Source organism: Erinaceus europaeus, chromosome 1 (genome assembly GCF_950295315.1).
Source record: "Erinaceus europaeus chromosome 1, mEriEur2.1, whole genome shotgun sequence".
In the NCBI taxonomy this organism is placed as follows: domain Eukaryota; kingdom Metazoa; phylum Chordata; class Mammalia; order Eulipotyphla; family Erinaceidae; genus Erinaceus; species Erinaceus europaeus.
Genome location: NC_080162.1, coordinates 32,523,979 through 32,540,953, shown reverse-complemented (window position 1 = coordinate 32,540,953; position 16,975 = coordinate 32,523,979). Strand labels below are relative to the sequence as shown.

The 16,975-nt window shown below is 54.0% G+C and overlaps 1 protein-coding gene and 1 long non-coding RNA gene across 2 annotated transcripts; both read left to right on the top strand.

Annotated features, from left to right (window-relative positions):
• Positions 1–1,018: 1,018 nt before the first annotated feature.
• On the top strand, positions 1,019–1,544 carry LOC132539409 (large ribosomal subunit protein uL24-like). The gene has a single exon (XM_060194553.1). It carries the CDS (start codon positions 1,077–1,079, stop codon positions 1,542–1,544), a length of 468 nt encoding a protein of 155 aa, XP_060050536.1. The 5' UTR covers positions 1,019–1,076.
• A 6,277-nt stretch (positions 1,545–7,821) lies between these two features.
• LOC132534540 (uncharacterized) lies at positions 7,822–15,342 on the top strand. Its single transcript, XR_009546275.1, has 4 exons — positions 7,822–8,435; positions 8,682–8,747; positions 9,580–9,651; positions 11,254–15,342. It is a non-coding gene; the product is annotated as an uncharacterized LOC132534540 (long non-coding RNA).
• Positions 15,343–16,975: the final 1,633 nt, after the last annotated feature.

Sequence of the window (16,975 nt, the reverse complement as noted above, 5' to 3'; positions counted from 1 at the left end):
TCTTGACCGTGGCAGCCCCAGACCCCTGCCAGCTATCTTGGAGCAAAAAGTTTCTCTAAGATGTCTTTCTCCACCATCCTCTTCAGCCCAGTTCTGTGTGTGTGTGTGTGTGTGTGTGTGTGTGTGTGTGTGTGTGTGTGTGTGTGTGTGTGTGTGGCGGGGGGAGATAGGGAGCAGGTATTTCTGGTCATTGCTCCTGCCTTTCCTGGAAGAGCTGGGGAGGGTACTGAGCATTGTACCTTCTGCACAGCTCCTTAAGTCTATGGCAGGTGAAGGGAAGCTCCCTGATCTGAGTAAAACTCCTGCCTCCCCAACAATATCAAGGAATAACAATTGGGGCTAACTGGATTGACTCTGAATGAGCGGTGGGTCTGTGGGCCCATCAGTTCTCCCAGTTCGATGATAGAGTCACCCCATTCCACCTAGAAGGCAGGAAACTTTAGCTCAGAACCAGAGGGTGTTAAATCCAGGAAAGCAAGGCTTGGGGATCTGCACTGGCTTATTGGCCTTCCTCAGAGCTCTGGATTCCTCCCTCCCACCCAACAGGGTGTATAGTGAAGAGGGTAGCTCACAGAGTTGGAAACCAAGTGCAAGGGCTGGTGGTCTGTCATCTTCTGCAGTATGGGGATGTGGGAGGGGGTGCAGGTGTCCACAACAGGGAACACTGATGGGGATGCAGGTTTGTGTGTGGGTGAGACTGGAGGTTGCCAGGAAGGCAAAGGTTACCAGGCCATTCAGGCCATTTAGGTGTTTAAATAGGAGCTCCTGTTCTTCAGGGCCCAGCCTCCTCCACAGGACATCAAGGGCTCTGAGTTCACATCTTCAGCTTCTGGGGACTCAAGAGATTCCACCACAGCCTGGGCGCTCAGGATAGGGTGGAGGCTTGAGCTTCGGCCCAGACTTGAGACTTCAGGCTGCTATACAGGCCATTCTAGGAGATCCCTGGTAGGGACCTACCCTGGAAGTGAGTCCTTGGCAGGGAGGTGCAGATGACACTCTAGGCTGCAGTCCTGGAGAACTTCCCTAAGAACAATGGTGTCATTTTTGTGGCCATCGCCGGTGCTCCAGCGGCCAAAATGAAGTTCAACCCCTTCGTGACTTCCGACAGGAGCAAGAACCGTAAGAGGCATTTCAGTGCGCCTTCCCACATTCGCCGGAAGATCATGTCTTCCCCTCTCTCCAAAGAGATGAGACAGAAGTACAACGTTCGCTCCATGCCTATCCACAAGGACAATGAAGTCCAGGTTGTTCGAGGGCACTACAAAGGACAGCAGATCGGCAAAGTGGTCCAGGTTTATAGGAAGGTCATCTACATCGAGAGAGTGCAGCAAGAGAAGGCAAATGGCACGACCATCCATGTAGGCATCCACCCCAGCAAGGTGGTTATCACTAGACTAAAACTCGACAAAGACCGCAAGAAGATTCTTGAACATAAAGTTAAGTCTCGCCAAGTAGGAAAGGAGAAGGGCAAATATAAGGAAAAACCATTGAGAAGATGTAGGAGTGAAATAATTTTATATGCAACTTTCATTAAAAACTGCTAGATGAAAAAAAAAGAACAGTGGTGTATGGTCTGTTTGGAAGGGACAAAAGGAAGTGCAAAGGTGGGGAGGCACCTGTCTGAGGGACGAATGGGAAGATGGCCTGAATGGCGGAAGGGCTCAGGCAGGTAGATGTCATGCAGTAGGGTCCCATTGCCCACCCTTGAAATGGTTGCCAGGTTCAGGTCACAGGGTGCTCCAAAGGCTGAAAGAGACTATATGTGAACTGTCCACTAGAGGTGAGCAAGATGGTAGGAACAAGAGTGGCAGGACCCTGAGAAAGAGAGTCTTCATTATGGTGAGGTCATCCTTGGAGCTAGGCCCTTGGGACAATTTATCTCATGACCAGATGCCCCAGGGCCACCTGTCACTTGTCCTAAGTCTCCCACCAAGCCTGTTGTACCTCATATCTCTAGCACTGTGAACTCTGAGATAGCAAGTTTCCCACCTCAGGTTGCCCTCAAACTCCCTGGAGAGCTGGCTGGGCCTCTGTCAGGTGACCCATAGTCTCAGAGGTGACTGGGGCAACAACATTTGTGAGGTGTATACATGTGTGGTGTGCAACCATATTTACTAGGGATTCTTCCATGGAGGAGCAGGGACCCCACCACAGGGATTGAGAAGCCCATAGCAGGAAGGACCACTAGTTGCCTATTCCCTAACCCAGAACCAACCCAAGAAGTTCTGTTCTGTTGGACTTGGGGCTTGTGGTGGCCCAGGAACATGTTCTTTTGTGATAATTGTTCACATTTAAAGAAGGAGCCCTGAAGATGTAGTTAGAAATATTCCAAACCCTCCCACTGTAAATGCCTGACTCCATCCAGCAGGCATTCCCTTCCTGGAAACAGGAGTCTCTTTCCCTTGACTCAGAAAAGTGGGGCAAGGACCTGAACAGTAGGGAAGGTTTGCCAGTCTCTCCTCTCACTCCTTCCCCCCCCTTCTATTCTATTGGATATGACAGAGAGAAACTGAGAGAGGAGGGAGAGATAGAGAGGGAGAGAGAAAGATAGATACCTGCAGACCCGCTTCACCACTTGTGAAGCATCCACACCACAGGTGGGAAGCTGAGGCTTGAGCCTGGGTCCTTGAGCATGTCCTTGTAAGTGTCCTCGTGCTTAACCAAATGTTTCATTATCCACTTCCCCCCACCCCCTCCTCTCACTCCTTATCCTAGCCTGGGTGCAGGGACACAGGGGGAGAGTGCAGGGGGACCCAACCTGGTCTGGCCATTCTGACACCAATGGACACTTCAAGTTCTTCTGAGATGAGAGAAGGAGGTGGAAAAACCCTAGTCACCCATGCCCCCCTCCAGCCCACATTGTGTGGGGTAGAGAGGGAAGTGAATGGGTATGAAGTGAGTAAGGGAGGAAGAGGCATCCACAGTTTTTGTCCTCTGAGCCAGGGTGACCCTGAGGGCCCATCTTGGATCATGGCCTCCTCTGTGCCTCACTCCTGGTGTCTCTTGTCTTCTGGGCTTCAGGATGCCCTGCACTCACCCTCTTAGGAGGCTCCATGTGGGGCCATGTGGTTTGGCCCATCCACTCACCCAATGTTCCTGAGGCCCATAAAGCTGTCACCACTCTGGATGGGACATTACTGGAAACAAAATGCTCTCTGAGGACATCACAGCAGTGAAATATAACTGTCTTCACAAGATGGCAGGGGGTCCTCATTACCGGAATGGCAATATGTGCACCTTCAGTCTGCTGTGTGTGCCCATGAGCCCTGTGAGCATATGTGTGCCAGGTGTGTGCAGGCATGGACATGTGTGGATGTACTCTGGTGACAGCCTTCCTGCAGCAGGATGGCATATGTCTTTCTTACCTGCCACTCCCGAGCAGCCTCCCTTGTGCTCCCCCACATGTTCCAGGGTATGGTCAGTTTTCTTCCCAGGTCTCCCCAAACATGCTCAGGGCCAGTGCTCAACATGTGCACACATACACCTGCATCAAGAATTCAGTGATGGAGAAGTTGACTGCCAAGGGCTTCTGGGTGAAGGAGGGGAGCAATGCTACAGACGAAGCTTGGCTGAGAGGGAACACTGGTACTGAGAAGTAGGTGTACATGAAGGGGTGAGGGGGTCCTTCACACTAGTTCTGCTCTGCACATCCCCTCTCCATAGAACACCCTCATGGCAGAACCACATAGCAGGGTGCCAGCCATCATCTCCCCTGAGTGGTGCCCTCTCTCCAGCTCTCTAGTGGTCAGTGGATCTATTTTTTTCTTTATTGGAGGGATTAATGGTTCACGGTCAACAGTAAAATACAGTAGTGTGTACATGTGTCACATTTCTCAGTTTTCCACATAACAATCTAAACCCCCACCTACATTCTCCTTGCCATCATGTTCTAGGACCTGAACACTCCCTGTAGCCCAGAGTTTTTTACTTTGGTGCAATACACCAACTCCAGTCCAAGTTCTGCTTTGTGCTTTCCCTTCTAAAACAATCTCTTAAATCACTTGCCTAGCTTTCTTTTTGAGATGATAAAAATGTTTTAATGTTGATTGTGTTGATAGCTGTACATATTTGTGCTTATACAAAGAGTCAATGAATCGCATGCTTTAAGTGTGTCATTCACATGGCATATAGTAAGTCTGCTTAAATTTTTTGAAAAAATAAAATAAAGGCATTCAGGGCCAGGTGGTGGCACACCTGGTTGAGTACACATGCTTCAATGTGTAAAGACCCATTCCAGTCCTCAGTCCCCACCTACCGGGGGGAAGCTTTGTGAGTGGTGTGAAGTAGGGCTGCAGGTGTCTTTCTGTCTCTCTTCCTCTCTATCACCCTCTTCCCTCTCAATTTCAAGATGTCTCTACAGTGGATTTATTTTGAGTGGCTGATCCACACACTATTCATTCATCAACTTCTCTGAGTGGGGGAACATATGAAGGAGAATGAGTGAGAGGTGCTGCCTAGGCCATGCCTGAACTCAACACTCTGTCCCCTTCTGAGGTCCGTTTGCACCCTGGAAGGGACCCCACAAAGAGCCTCTTGCAGATTATGGCAGGGGACACCAAAGTCTGGCACTGCTGCCCTTGGAGCGGTTCAGAGAGGCAACAGGGCGAGCCCTCCCAGCCACTACCCATCAGCTGCCCCCTTCCCTCTGTAAAGTGAGGTAACAGAAAACCTAGCTCTAAGGGAGGCCTAGAGACTCTGCAGAGAATCCCCAGAGAAGCTCTGGAGCATCTGTAAATGCTATTGTTGTGGATAACCGGGCAGAAGGCTTTGTCATCTGCTTTGTCCTAGGACCAGCCACCCACACTAGCCCTTGTCCAAGCCCCCCCACTTCATTTGAGCCCTGGGTTGCAATTAGGAAGGTGATTATGGGGGTGATTTATGGTGTCCCTGTTCCCCCCTCCCCCTCCCTCATTGCTCAAAGCATCATTTACTGGAGGGGCCTCTGGGATGGCCAGCCTCTCCAGCCACCCCTCCCCCTCTAGCAGCACAGCCCCACTCACACCTTAACTTCCTGTCCCTGGCCTCTACACCCCTGTGGTCCTGTGTACCCCATGCTCCGTATGTCTATCTTCTGTGGTCTCCCACCCTTCCCCCTCATCTCTCCCATCCTACCAGGCAGAGGGTGAGAAGGGAAGGAATTACAAAGCTTGGACCAGGCAGCCAGGAGCCCTTGGCCAGGCCTGTGAGTGGGGTTGTGCTGCTAGCCAGTGGTTTAGGGACCAGGTGACTCTTTGGTTTCCAGGACTTGTTCCTTGGTTGGCTAAAAGCTCCTGGGACTCTGGCTGGGCCTGGAAAGCTCAAGGTAGCCCTGCCTGACCACCCACAGTTCTAGCTCAGGGCCTCTTGTAGGAAGCTGGCTCTGCTAGGTGGTGCAGCCCATCTGCAGCCTGCCCCCATGCCAGGAGTGGGGAGTGTGCTGCATCTAGGGGTTAGGGGGTGGGCAGAGGAGTCACAACTAGTCTCCCCAGGACACCCTGAGTTCCAAGGTCAGGGCCTTGTGACTCTGAAGTCTGGTCTGGGATGTCATGGGAGGCAGGTGCTGGGGAGCCCCAGCTGGATAAGCCTGCAGGACAGGAAGGGGTGCTTGGTCAGTATTGGGGGTAGGAGTCCAGGGTCAGGAAACTAACTGCCCCTCTCCCACCAGCTTCAGTGCAGAGGGTGCACCCTCATCCTGCAGCCCTCTGTCCTATGTGGAGGGACCCCAGAGGGGTAAGCATCACATCACTGGGAACAGTGGGCCTCCACATCCAGGTCCCTGCAGGCCAGCCCAGCACCTGGACATGACATCAACCAGGAACGGACTCTGTGGGGGTGATCTGTGGGCTGGGGCAGGCGTAGGGTAGCAGGTTGAGTGCATGGGTCTCACTTGATGTCCAAGGTGACCTGTGATCATCATTGCTCAGGGCTGACTTGTAAGCCCTGGAGCCTGGTCAGCTCCACCACCCCCTGACGTGGGCCCCAAATCTGGGCAAAAGGGCAAAGCCTAGAGGGTGGCCTGTGGGACACTGGTCTGGGTGGAGCCCAGTCCATGGGAGGCCAAGACCTGACAAAAGCCACAAACCTGCTGCTACCTGGAGCCCCAGGAGCTACTTGGGGCTCCCTAGAGCACCCCAGGCTGGGACTGTCTGGCCTGGAGGTGGTTGTGTGGCTGCCTTGGGGCCTCTGGACTGGCCCTGGCTAAAAATAGCAAGGGGGATGGCAGGGCAGGGACAGCCGGTGGTAGCCCTTGGCGGGTGGGGTGGGGGCAGCGAGGCAGCTGGGCCGCCGTCAATGGTGCTGGAGCTCCCACCCTGTTCCCGGTGGCCCGCCAGCCGCGGCCCAGCTGACAGGCTATTTTTTCCCCTGCTTGACTAAATATGGTCAGGGAGCGCAGCCCGAGGGGGCCACTTGGCCCGGGCCGCGTGTTTGAGATGCTTGGAGGGGTATATAAGGACTGCAAAGGTGAGACAGGCTCCTGATCCGAGGGGCGCCCCCCACACCAGATCAGGCCCCTTCGGACCCGCGGCGCTCCCCTCCCCCTCGCGTGTGCTCGGCGTGGGGCGCGGTGAGCTGGTGGAGCGGCGCACGCCGGACCGCCCCTTTGTTCCACACTGACCTCTACCTTGCGCTGACCCCGCGGGGGTGCCCGAGCGTCCTGCAGACACAGCCCGGCGGGGAGGGGCTCTAGGTGTTCCGCTGCCAGCTCGCTTCTTAACTCCGCACTGCCCACCACCCTGCGCCTCTCGCACTCTCCCCTCTGCTTCCTCTCTCTTCTCTTCTCTCTCTCTCTCTCTCTCTCTCTCTCTCTCTCTCTCTCTCTCTCTCTCTCTCTCCCTCTCTCTCCTTCCCTGCTCAGCCTGCACTGCTGCAGGAGGGCTGGGGGAAGGGCAGGGGTGCGGAGAGGGGGTTGCCTGGTGTCTTCTTTCTCTCTGCCCACCCCCTCTCCAAGTGCGGACGCACAGGGAGCTCTGGCCTCCCCACCCCTGCATTCGCGATTGGCTCCGGGAGAAGGTGGATGAGCCACGGCGACTGCAGCATCGCCCTGGGAGCCGCGGGCGGGCTCGCCGAGCAGGGAGCCGCGACCCTGTGCCCGCCGCCTCTGCCGCCAGCCCGCGGGCCGGAGGGCTGCACAGTGAGTCCCGCGCAGTCAGCCCGGATGGCCCCCACAAACTTGCAGGCTGTAAGGTGGGGGTGTGCCTGCCGGCGGGTGGGAGCCGCGTGGCTCCAGCGGGGGGTGCTTTGGAGTTTTCTCTAGGCGCGTGGCATCGTTCGCATTTGGAAAACTGCAGCGCCAGCAGCCAGCATGGCCGGGAGGGCGCGTCCGGCCGGCCGGGATGCGCGAACTTTGACACGCGGCGGTTTGCAAGGCTGCGCACCTGGTGGATAGGGGTGGGCGGGGGTCGCGGGGCTGGGAGACCCTGGAGGTGGAGGGCTAGAGAAGCTCGGGCGGCTGCAACAAAGCCCAACGCGGCCGGCAACGTGGCTCAACTTACCTTTGAACTTGCGGCATTGACAGTGGATAAGCTGGGGGAGGGGTCCCTGAGCAGGGTGGGAGGGGTATGGGGGGTGGGGACAGCCCTCCTCTGTCCCTACTCTCCCACCCACAATTAGGGTTGGAAGGATTCTGGGTCACATGTAGAGGTGTGACGTGGGGGCTTGCAGGAGGTCAGTCCTGTGGTGGTCTCTGGGGAGAGAGTATGACCTCCAGGCGTCTTGGGGGTGTGGCGGGGTCGGAGGTTCTCAGCTGAGCGCCCTGGAGGGAGCCCTGGGTGCCAGTACAGCTCACTGGACCTCGGAGTCCCCTTGGTGGTGCTGCTTTTTAAAGTGGTGAAACTTTTTAAAGTGGCCGGGCTTCAATTTGTGAGCCACAGAAGTTCACATGGACTCCAGATGGACTTGGGATGGATCGCTGCCCTTTGGGGGCCCAGCTTCCCCTTGACCTCCAGATACTGTCAGTGACCACCTGGGAAGGGTTGGTGGAGGGTCCCAGTCTCTGCAGTAGTCCTATCTCCTTGCCTAGGGCTCCCACTGTCATAGGGCAGTGGGGAATTTAGGTTTTAGACACCCAATCTCCCAATCTCGTAAAGTCCCCTCACCCTGCAAGGACACAGAGGCCCAGCCCTCCTGGGTCATAAGGAGGGGTGGCCCTGCTGTGTTCTCAGTCACCCTTTGAAATCCTTGGCTACACCACAATGATACATAACAACTGCTCTGCAAAAATGGGACAGCTTCCAGCTCTTTCTCCTGGTTGACTCTTCTTTTTGTTGGGGGGGGCACCTCTCTGAGCCCTGACCCCCACTCCTTGTATCCCTCTAGCCTGCTGTGCAGGACAACTGGCACAGCAACTGGCACAGCCCAGGAATTTGAGCAGTGGCTTAGCCATCTCTGTGTGCTGCAGGCTTGCAGAAACTGTCCTGGCTCTGGCTAAGGCAGAGTCCCACCCCACCCCACCCCAGGTCTGTGGGCCATTCAGGCATATCCAGATGAGTTGCTCAGAGGGGAGGGTGGGCAAGGTCACCTCCCCTCCTCGTCATACTGCCAGAGGGAGAACTGGAAGTGTATTCAGACCTGGATCTCCTCTCTGCACTGAGTCAGCTGCCAGTCATGCCAGGATGGCCCAGCATGAGCCCTCTGGCCCTGCACCCCCACCACCTGCTCTTCCCACTTCTCAGTGGTCCCCAGATCTCTCTCCCTCTCTGCAGTTTCCTACAAGGACAAGGCCCCTCTTCTCAACCCCTTGCCACAACTTCGGACTCATCTTGGCCATCGTAAGGGTCTCTGCTTATGCTGGCCCCATATTGGGGGGGACACTTTTTCACTGGGGCTCATGTTGGTGAGATCTGACCCCAGCAGCCCAGTGCCTCCCATAGGGAACCCTGTAGGTCTCAAACCCCTCTGGCCAGAGAAGTTCATGGGGCTGGAGGAAGACTCCTCATCCCAAGAAGTTTTGAAATGTAGTAGAAAACATATCAATACAAACCAGTGTCCCAAAGTGCTTACTTTGTCACTTGCTAAGTTTACTTAAACCCTCTTTAACTGGCTTATTAGAAGCGAGTGAGCACCAGGGAAATTCATTAACAGGAAGTCAGCCCCTGTGTTTGACTGTAAATTGGTATTGATCAGGCCTGGCGGAGGCCAGGTGGCAGGTCACAGAGAGCCAGGTGAGGCCCGGTACCCCAGGGCCTCAGTGCTGGGTGGCTGATAGTGCCCGCTGGTGCTTACTGGAGCTGTCCACTGCTCCAGCATCATTTCTGACTGGCCATGGCAGAGGTGGAGACACTGGGAGTGAAGGAGAGGGAGAGAGAGAGAGAGAGTGAGAGCAAGAGCGAGAGCTAGAGAGAGAGAGAGCTAGAGAGAGAGAGAGAGAGAGAGAGAGCTAGAGAGAGAGAGAGAGAGAGAGAGAGAGCACATAGAGCATAGAGCATGCATAGGCAGAGGCACAGGGGTTCTGTGCAGACCGGGCAGCCTCTCTGGCCAGACCAAGCACCCTGAGAGCTGCTAAGACCTGGGCCACCTCCCAGCAGCCCAGAGCTGCTCCCCTCCTCCCCACTGGGGATGCAGGGTCCTCCCACTCCTGTCCTTCTCATGCACATCTTCAAGGAAAGGGCCTGGAACCTGGTCCTGGAGCTGCATCATGGGAGATGGTATCAGCAGAGACCCTGTGTCACCCAGGTAAGACCTGCCCATTCCTGCTGGGACAGCTTCCCTCCTCTGGTGCTACACCACGGGAACCACCCTTTCCCCTGCCTGACATTGTGGGGAGGAGCTGGGGCATGCATGTTGGGACAAGGGGGCCTAGATGGGGGTGTTGGCTAAGAAGCTGAGCATCCCTGATGGGGACGACAAGTCCCTTCTGGGGCACCTGCCCTGCACTTTCAGTCTATACACATGGAGGGGGCAAGGTTAGAGGGAACAGGTGTTGAGCTTCTGGGCAGGCTGCAGTGGGGCATAGGCATACTGGTCAAGCACAGGTGGTCCAAGGTATGGTGTGGGGCTAAGAACTGAGCAGCTCCTTACCACCTTTGCCACACTGAAGGGGGAGCACCTTCTGAACCCAAGTGAGTCCAACTCCTGCTTGGGAGACATACTTCTTTATATGCCCATATGGACCTGCTAAGCTATGGAATGTAAAGAAGTATGTATCTCAGGTTGGAACTCTCTCGCCGGAGTGAGACAGGGGTCACCCTGGGCAGACAGACAGACAGATAGACAAACAGGCTCAATTGTGTGGTCAAGGCCTCAGTGGAGGGCTGCCTGGGCCCTGGTGGACGGCCCTGTCCCCTGCCGGTATTGTTCTGTCACTTTGCCTGTGTCAGCAGGTGGAAGTGTTCACCAGACATTAAATATTCAACGTGCTGACTGCAGCAGAGGGAAGGCAGCCCATGGCGCGTGGGGGGTCCCATGTGGGCAGCAGGCCATGGGGTGCAGGGGGTAGTGGTGGGGAAACATGGGTTACTGTGTGGTGGGGGGCCAAAAGCTGCTTGGAGACACAAGAAAGGCAGAAAATTCTATAATGGGGAGAGAGAAAGGAGTCCCCAGTCATGTGGAGAGGTTTATGGGAGGTAGAGCAGAGGCCAGGGTTCAGGGCTCAGAGTTAGGGGCAGGGGCTTGATCTTGAAGCTCAACAAGCTGTAACACCAGCAGTGCCTGTACCCCTTCCTCTGGAAACTCCCCAGCCCCTAGTCCTGGGGGGGGGGTAGAAGACTTAGAGGTTAAGACAAGGAGACATCTGAGGCTAGGCCTGGGGACACTGTGGCTTCACCTACTCTCCCCACCCCACCTCATACCATTTTTCACTGCATTAACCACTTCAACTTGCTACTGTGCTCTGGAAGTCTGACAAGGTCCTACCAACCTGCCTGGTGTGACAACTGTGTAACCTGGGAGCCCCTTCTCTGCTTCAGTTGGTTGCTGGGTTCTCTGGTTGGCCCATGATGGCCCAGGAATAGGGAGAAGTTGTTACGTCTGGTCTGCATGCCCCATTCCCACAGTGCTGGGACTCCACCAGCTCAGTGAAAGGCAAAGGTTCTGGGCATCAGCAGGGCTTAGTCTGGTGGGATGTGAGTCTCTATCCTCTGGTTTCTGCCTTGTAGAATGTGGGTATCGGCAGCCAAGAGTTGGGGGGAGGCCAGTGTCCCTGACCGTGGACATGTCCTCTTCAGTCTCAGGGCTATTTTTCCAGTAGTGTCTTCATTGCTTTTCCAGTATCCCTGGCATTGCTGTCTGGGACCCATGGCAGGTGCTCTGGACCTTCTTAATCCTGACCTTTCACAGGAATGTGGCTCTTGAGTGGATGGGGACACAGAGAAAGGTGAATGAGCAAGCTCCACCTCCAACTGCTAGAAGCTTGGGTCTGGGAACTACCCAAGGCACCCTGCCCAGGATCCAGGTATAAGGAAATTTGCAGAGTCTCAGAGCCCAGCCCACACTGCACCACCCACATCAGGGAAGTGGGGTTGTCCTCAGGCACTGTCTTCCATTGGGCCCTCAGACCTGGCACTGAGGGTCAGTACCCAGCGTCCCCTGGAAGGTCATTTGTGCCGACAACTTCCAGCTCCGGCCACAGGGAGGGAAGTAGTGGGTGCGGCCATGGGGGTAGCCACAGACAGGCTGCCTCTTCTCCTGATCCATCCACTGTGCATTAAGGCTTGATTACAGGATGTGGTGTTTAAATAAGAGCATTAAGGCCTTGGAATTAGGTTTGACTGAGCAGTAAAGCAAGAGTTCTCAGAGTTCCCACCTGGCTGAAAATTACCTCTCATGTCTTGATGGACTGAATTAAGATGGGGCCTCACCGGATGCTCCTTGAAGGAACCAGGGAGTGAAGGGGGGGGGGGGTGTAGAAGCAAAGGGACAAATTCCTTCAGTGTGTGTGTGTGTGTGTGTGTGTGTGTGTGTGTGTATTTGCATTGATGGCCAGTTGTCTTACTTTTGTAGCTAGATAGCCCACCACTGCCTTGCCTCTGGTGTGCTGGTGCAGTTTGATTGCAACTTTTGGGGTGGCTGGCTGTGATGAAAGCTTTCGTGAGAGCTCTCCTAGCCATTTCTGAAAACTGTTTACCTTGCGTGAAAAATGGGTTGAAGAACGGACTGCTATTGAGCATGATTAGCTCGGCCCGCAGGATGGATATTTCAGCTGCTGCAGTCAAGTCAATCAAAGCGGACATTCTAGGAGCCCATTCCCTCCCAACCCCCACTTCCCAAAGTAGGAAGAACCTTAGTAAACTTGAGGGCGTGGCGAGGGAGGGTATTTGGCGGAGTTGCGGTGGGCGGGCCCCCGAGTGGGCGGGGCCAGAGCTGTTGCTGGAATCGCTGGCACCTTGGAATAAGGGTCTGGAGCCCTCTGAGAGGCTTTGTGCTGATTCAGCCCACCCCGCTGCTCACGTCTGATTGCAGAGGGCCTCACCTTACGGTCCCTGCCTGTAATGTCCACTGCTGCATGGGCGACCGGGTCTGAGGAGAGTGTGGCCCAGAGAGGGCGGCTCTCTCCGTGCTTTCTGGAGGTCCAGGCCTGGACTGAGGTTGGTGGCCCAGCAGCAGCTGGCCTCCTGGACAGGAAGGGGCTACCGTGGGGCCTCGCTCACTCTCAACTGCCTCTGTCCCGCTCTGGGTTTTCGCGTTGGTCCTGCAAAGCCCAGGACCTGGCCAGCCAGGGCTGGGGCTGCCCAAGTGGTGCTCCTGGTGTTCCAGGGACTGTTCTAGTGCTCAGAGCCCTGGGATGGCTGTGACCCCGAGAAAGCAGGCTGCAGAACGGGAGGGGCTGCAGCTGCAGTGGGTGCAGAGCAGTGCAGGCAGCTGCAGAGCTGCTGCCCGGGTGCTGCAGTGCAGATGCAGATGCAGGCGGCATGTGGGCTGGCATCTCAAGGGCAGGGACAGGAGATCCACTTCCCACAGCCCTCTGGCTGCTCCTTACTTTGAGAGACATGCTGTGGCAGGTCCTGCATGACCACTGGCCCTTGTGGCATTGGAAATCAGGGAGATACACTCTGGTTGGGTTTTTCAGAGAGCCAAGTAATCCTGGATAGGGCTGGGTCCTGCTGAGGATGCTGCCCAGCTGGTGTATGCCCACTTGACACACGATTGGGGCCACAGGCACAGAGGCACCTATCAGGCTCTGGTGTTCAGCCAAGGAGAGGACAAAGGGAGGAAGGTCCCTCTGCAAGGATGCTGGCTGAAAGATCACCCCAAAGGCCTGGCTGATGAGAATCTGGGGTCTCCCCATGGGTCACAGATCTTGGGGCAAGAACATTGACTGTTGGAGTAGAAGGTAAGATGGCCTGCGTGCACAAGTATAAGCACACATGTGCATGGTGTGGGGACAACAATGACTCAGTGTTTTCTATAGCAGGGAGGAGGGGATGACAGCTGTCCCTAGAACCTGTTGGCAGGGGGTGGGTGGGGGGGCTATGAAGCTGAAGGGCACCCAGGACAGTTGCGCTGTGCTATGCCCCCTGGCAGGCCTTTGTGTGAGGTCATAGCCAGATATGGGGCCTTGTGTCTTTGCCACCTGCCTGTCCACCCGCTCTGCGGTATAAATAACCACATTCTCAGCTGTCCCATTGGAGAAGCTGAACTGGGCTGACCCTGGGCTGGAGGAGGTCTTGGGGTGCTTCATAGGTTCCCCCAACCATCTGAATCTCACAGAAAATACTACTGCAAGGATATGCATGAAGCACCACATTCCTTTACACCCACCCTTTAACGTAGCAGACCCAGGCCTGGCCCAGAGACTGTTTACTGCCCGTGACTATAGACCTGGCATGGCCTTTGCCCACCAGAGGTGAAGGGTCTCAGTCTAGACTGGAGCCTGTGTGTGGCTGCATGTGCACAGCCCCTCTCTCGTGCTTCTATGTCTTTCCCTGGTGCTCGCTTCTATATTGGACATTCACCCTCCGGAGGTCAGGAGGAGTCTGTCTGTCCTGTGGAGCCAGAGGAACCTGCTTTTCCTCCATTTTTCACTCAAATAGTGAATTTCTTTCATCTTTATTTTATGAGAGATTCTGGGTGTCCAATTATTTATTTATATTATTATTATTTTTTTGTGATTACAAATCATGAATTTCTAACAGTGGAGATCAAACCACCCTTTAGCAGAGCACAGGCACCATTCCCAAGAGTGTGCAGACTGAAGATCCCAGCCCAGCACGTGAATAAGCCTTGAATGTTAGCAGAATGGGGACAGATTGCATATGTGCACATCTTGGCCTTCACTACCCCCTCAGACCTTTGGACAGCCCACCAGTGCCTCCTGCTGATTCCCTAGGCACAGTCTGAGTGGTTGCTGTCATTTCTGAGTGTCATGAGTCATTATGGTAGGTGAAGGGAGAGCAGGAGGACTTCAGATTTTTCTGAGCCTCCTTTGTGCTGGGGGTTGCCTTTCACCTCCCCAGACCTCGGGTGTTTTTTTTTTTTTTTTTTTTTAAATCCAGGGCCACTTCTTCCTCAAATTGTTTCTACTTCTATCCAGCCCTACCTTTCAGATAATGAGACACAAAAATCCATCTTGCCATTTTTTTGCAAAGAACAGCAAAACAATCATGAATCTCCAGCCTCCCTGCCTCCTCCCCCATCTCATGCCCACCCCTCTGGCTCTTAGGGTCTATTTGAAGAAAAATTTATCTCTAGGAGGGGGCCCCATCAATTTGTCATGCTCTTTTGTTGACAAGTTTATTAAACTGTATTAAACCTTTATCAATATTAAAAAAGAATACTTTTTTTAAAAAAAACAGAGACAGAGAAGTTATGGAGATGGGCTGTTTCAGGCTTTTTTGGTTATAATTGGTAATAATGAGAAAAGGGGCTGCTTGGAGTGTTCATTTTGCCTTTTAATTGTGGGTCTCCTTGAGAGTTCCTATACACTCCCTGCAAGCCTGGAACAGAGCCCTGGAAGCTCCCTGGGTAAAGACTCGGCTGGGGGTTCCCGGCGTCCTGGCGCTAACCATAATTCTCTGCTATTTATTTTAATAATTAACAAAAATCTGGAATTAAAAATTAATTTAGTGGTGCATCTGAGTGTTAATAGGTAGTGCTGCTGCTGGAGAAATATTAAGTTATTGATGTTTAAATTTTCAAAGCTCCATAGTAAAAAAAAAAAACACCCAAAAACATAAAACATAAAATGCAACCAGATTTGACTTGGGAGAAAGGGACTTGCTGGTGGTGCTAGGAGGCATGGGATCTCCCCTATGGGTATATGAACAGGGATGGATGGGAGAAAAGAGTGTCCCCCATCTTTATCCAGGGTCATTGCTGTCAGGGGTGACAGAGCAGCATCTCAGCTGCAGGTGTGTCTGCGTGGCTGTTGTCTTTGAATAGAAGTTGGTGCCCTCTCTGATGGGGCCTGGCTGGGGAGGGCTCTGTATGATTTCTATCCAAAGTGGGTGCTGTTGCTTGTGGTCCTGTTTTCCAGGCAGTATGGAAGGATACCACTCAGGTTGCCTTTGAGGGATCAGTAGCCAGGGTCCTCCCCCACCACACACACACACACACACACACACACACTGATTTGTGACCGTGACAATGGAGGCATGCAGTGACAGTGACTGGGGCTGTGTGGGTTTAGCACTTAGATAGGGAAACTAAGGCTCAGAGAGGCCAAGAAGTCCTCTAGGAGACCCCAGTGGGGTGTGTGACACCCAGAGCCTAAGGTGGGCTTCTTTCTACCCAAGGTCAGAGACCTAGGACAGGGCAGGGGTACCATGCGGCTCTGGTGGCCTGCTAGGTTGCGTTGCACTTGAGCTCACTCCTTTTCTACATTCTGGCTTTGTGGGCTTCATCAAAAGATGGGGGTGGAGGGGCTCCTGGAAGAGGTGGGGCCCAAGCAGGGGGCCTTCAGGGGCAATGTCTTCAGGGCAATCACCCTCTAGTTCTCCAGATGTTCTGGTTCTTTTTTGGAAAATGGTAAACCTGGTAGGTGGGTAGAAACCTCCTTAGGGACCTCTTGACACAGGCCCCTGGGCTCAGCCTCTCCGTCTCATTGTTTGCTCCAATTAGAACTAATTGGACACATACTACATTTTCATAGCATCTAATTTTCTATTGATTTTCACAGGGCTGCTGGTGTTTTCAGCAGTGGTTGCCCACATCCAGGATCAGTTGCTGCTTAAAAATGCTGAGTGCACTTCCTCGTGTGGGATGATTCCATCAGCAGATGTTTTAAAACCTATTTAATTGTTTGCTTCATCCAATGCACAAACTGTGTTCCTGAAGCCTGGTTTTCTTCAGTGTCCTGGTGACTGAGAGGCAGAGAGGGCATTCCTGAGAAGCCATGCAGCTTGAACCATAACCCACTGTTCTTGCGAGTGGGGTATTCATAGAAATAACTGTCTCTGCCTGGCCTAGGGTTGGATGGCAAAGAGCAGCCAGGAGCACCCTGTTCAGGGACCTCTCTCTGAATGGAGATAGACACATGTGGGGGTTGCAGGAAGGGCTCAGTGGTGGCCCTGGCTGTTTTCACTGGGGATAATCTGGAGCTTAAATCCCACCAGAGACTCCAGGGCATGTGAAAAGAGACTTCAGCTTCTGCCTGGGAGGTAGGTGTGTGACCTGAGAGCTTGAGGGAGGATTCTTGGAGGGATGTACTTCCCAGGTCCTCAGCTCCTCAGCTCCCCAGCTCCCCAGTTCCCCAGCTCCCCAACCCTGGAGTTATGGACTACTAGGATGTTCTGGGATTGCAGTGTATCAGAACTTGGCTTTTTTTTTTTTTTTAAGAGATAAAAGAAAAGACACCTATAAGGAGCTGGGAGGCCACAAGGAGAACCTTTAGTGGGGTCTGAGACCTCAGGATGCAGAGGTAAAGGGACACAGAAAAAACTGCAAGCTGAGTTGACATGACTAGTGGGAGCAATTTCATCAGAAATGCAGGGACAGCCTCTGGGGCTTCCAGCCTAGAACATGGAACTGTCACTCACTACACAAGGCATGCAAGGGCTCAGAGAACAACTGGGGGCTAGGGGATGTGCTTGGGTGCCCCAGTACCCTCTTCACTGGGGTCACA

What these genes read in the sequence shown, in the direction of transcription:
- LOC132539409 (XM_060194553.1), top strand. Translation starts at nt 1,077, where the DNA reads ATGAAGTTCAACCCCTTCGTGACTTCCGACAGGAGCAAGAACCGTAAG.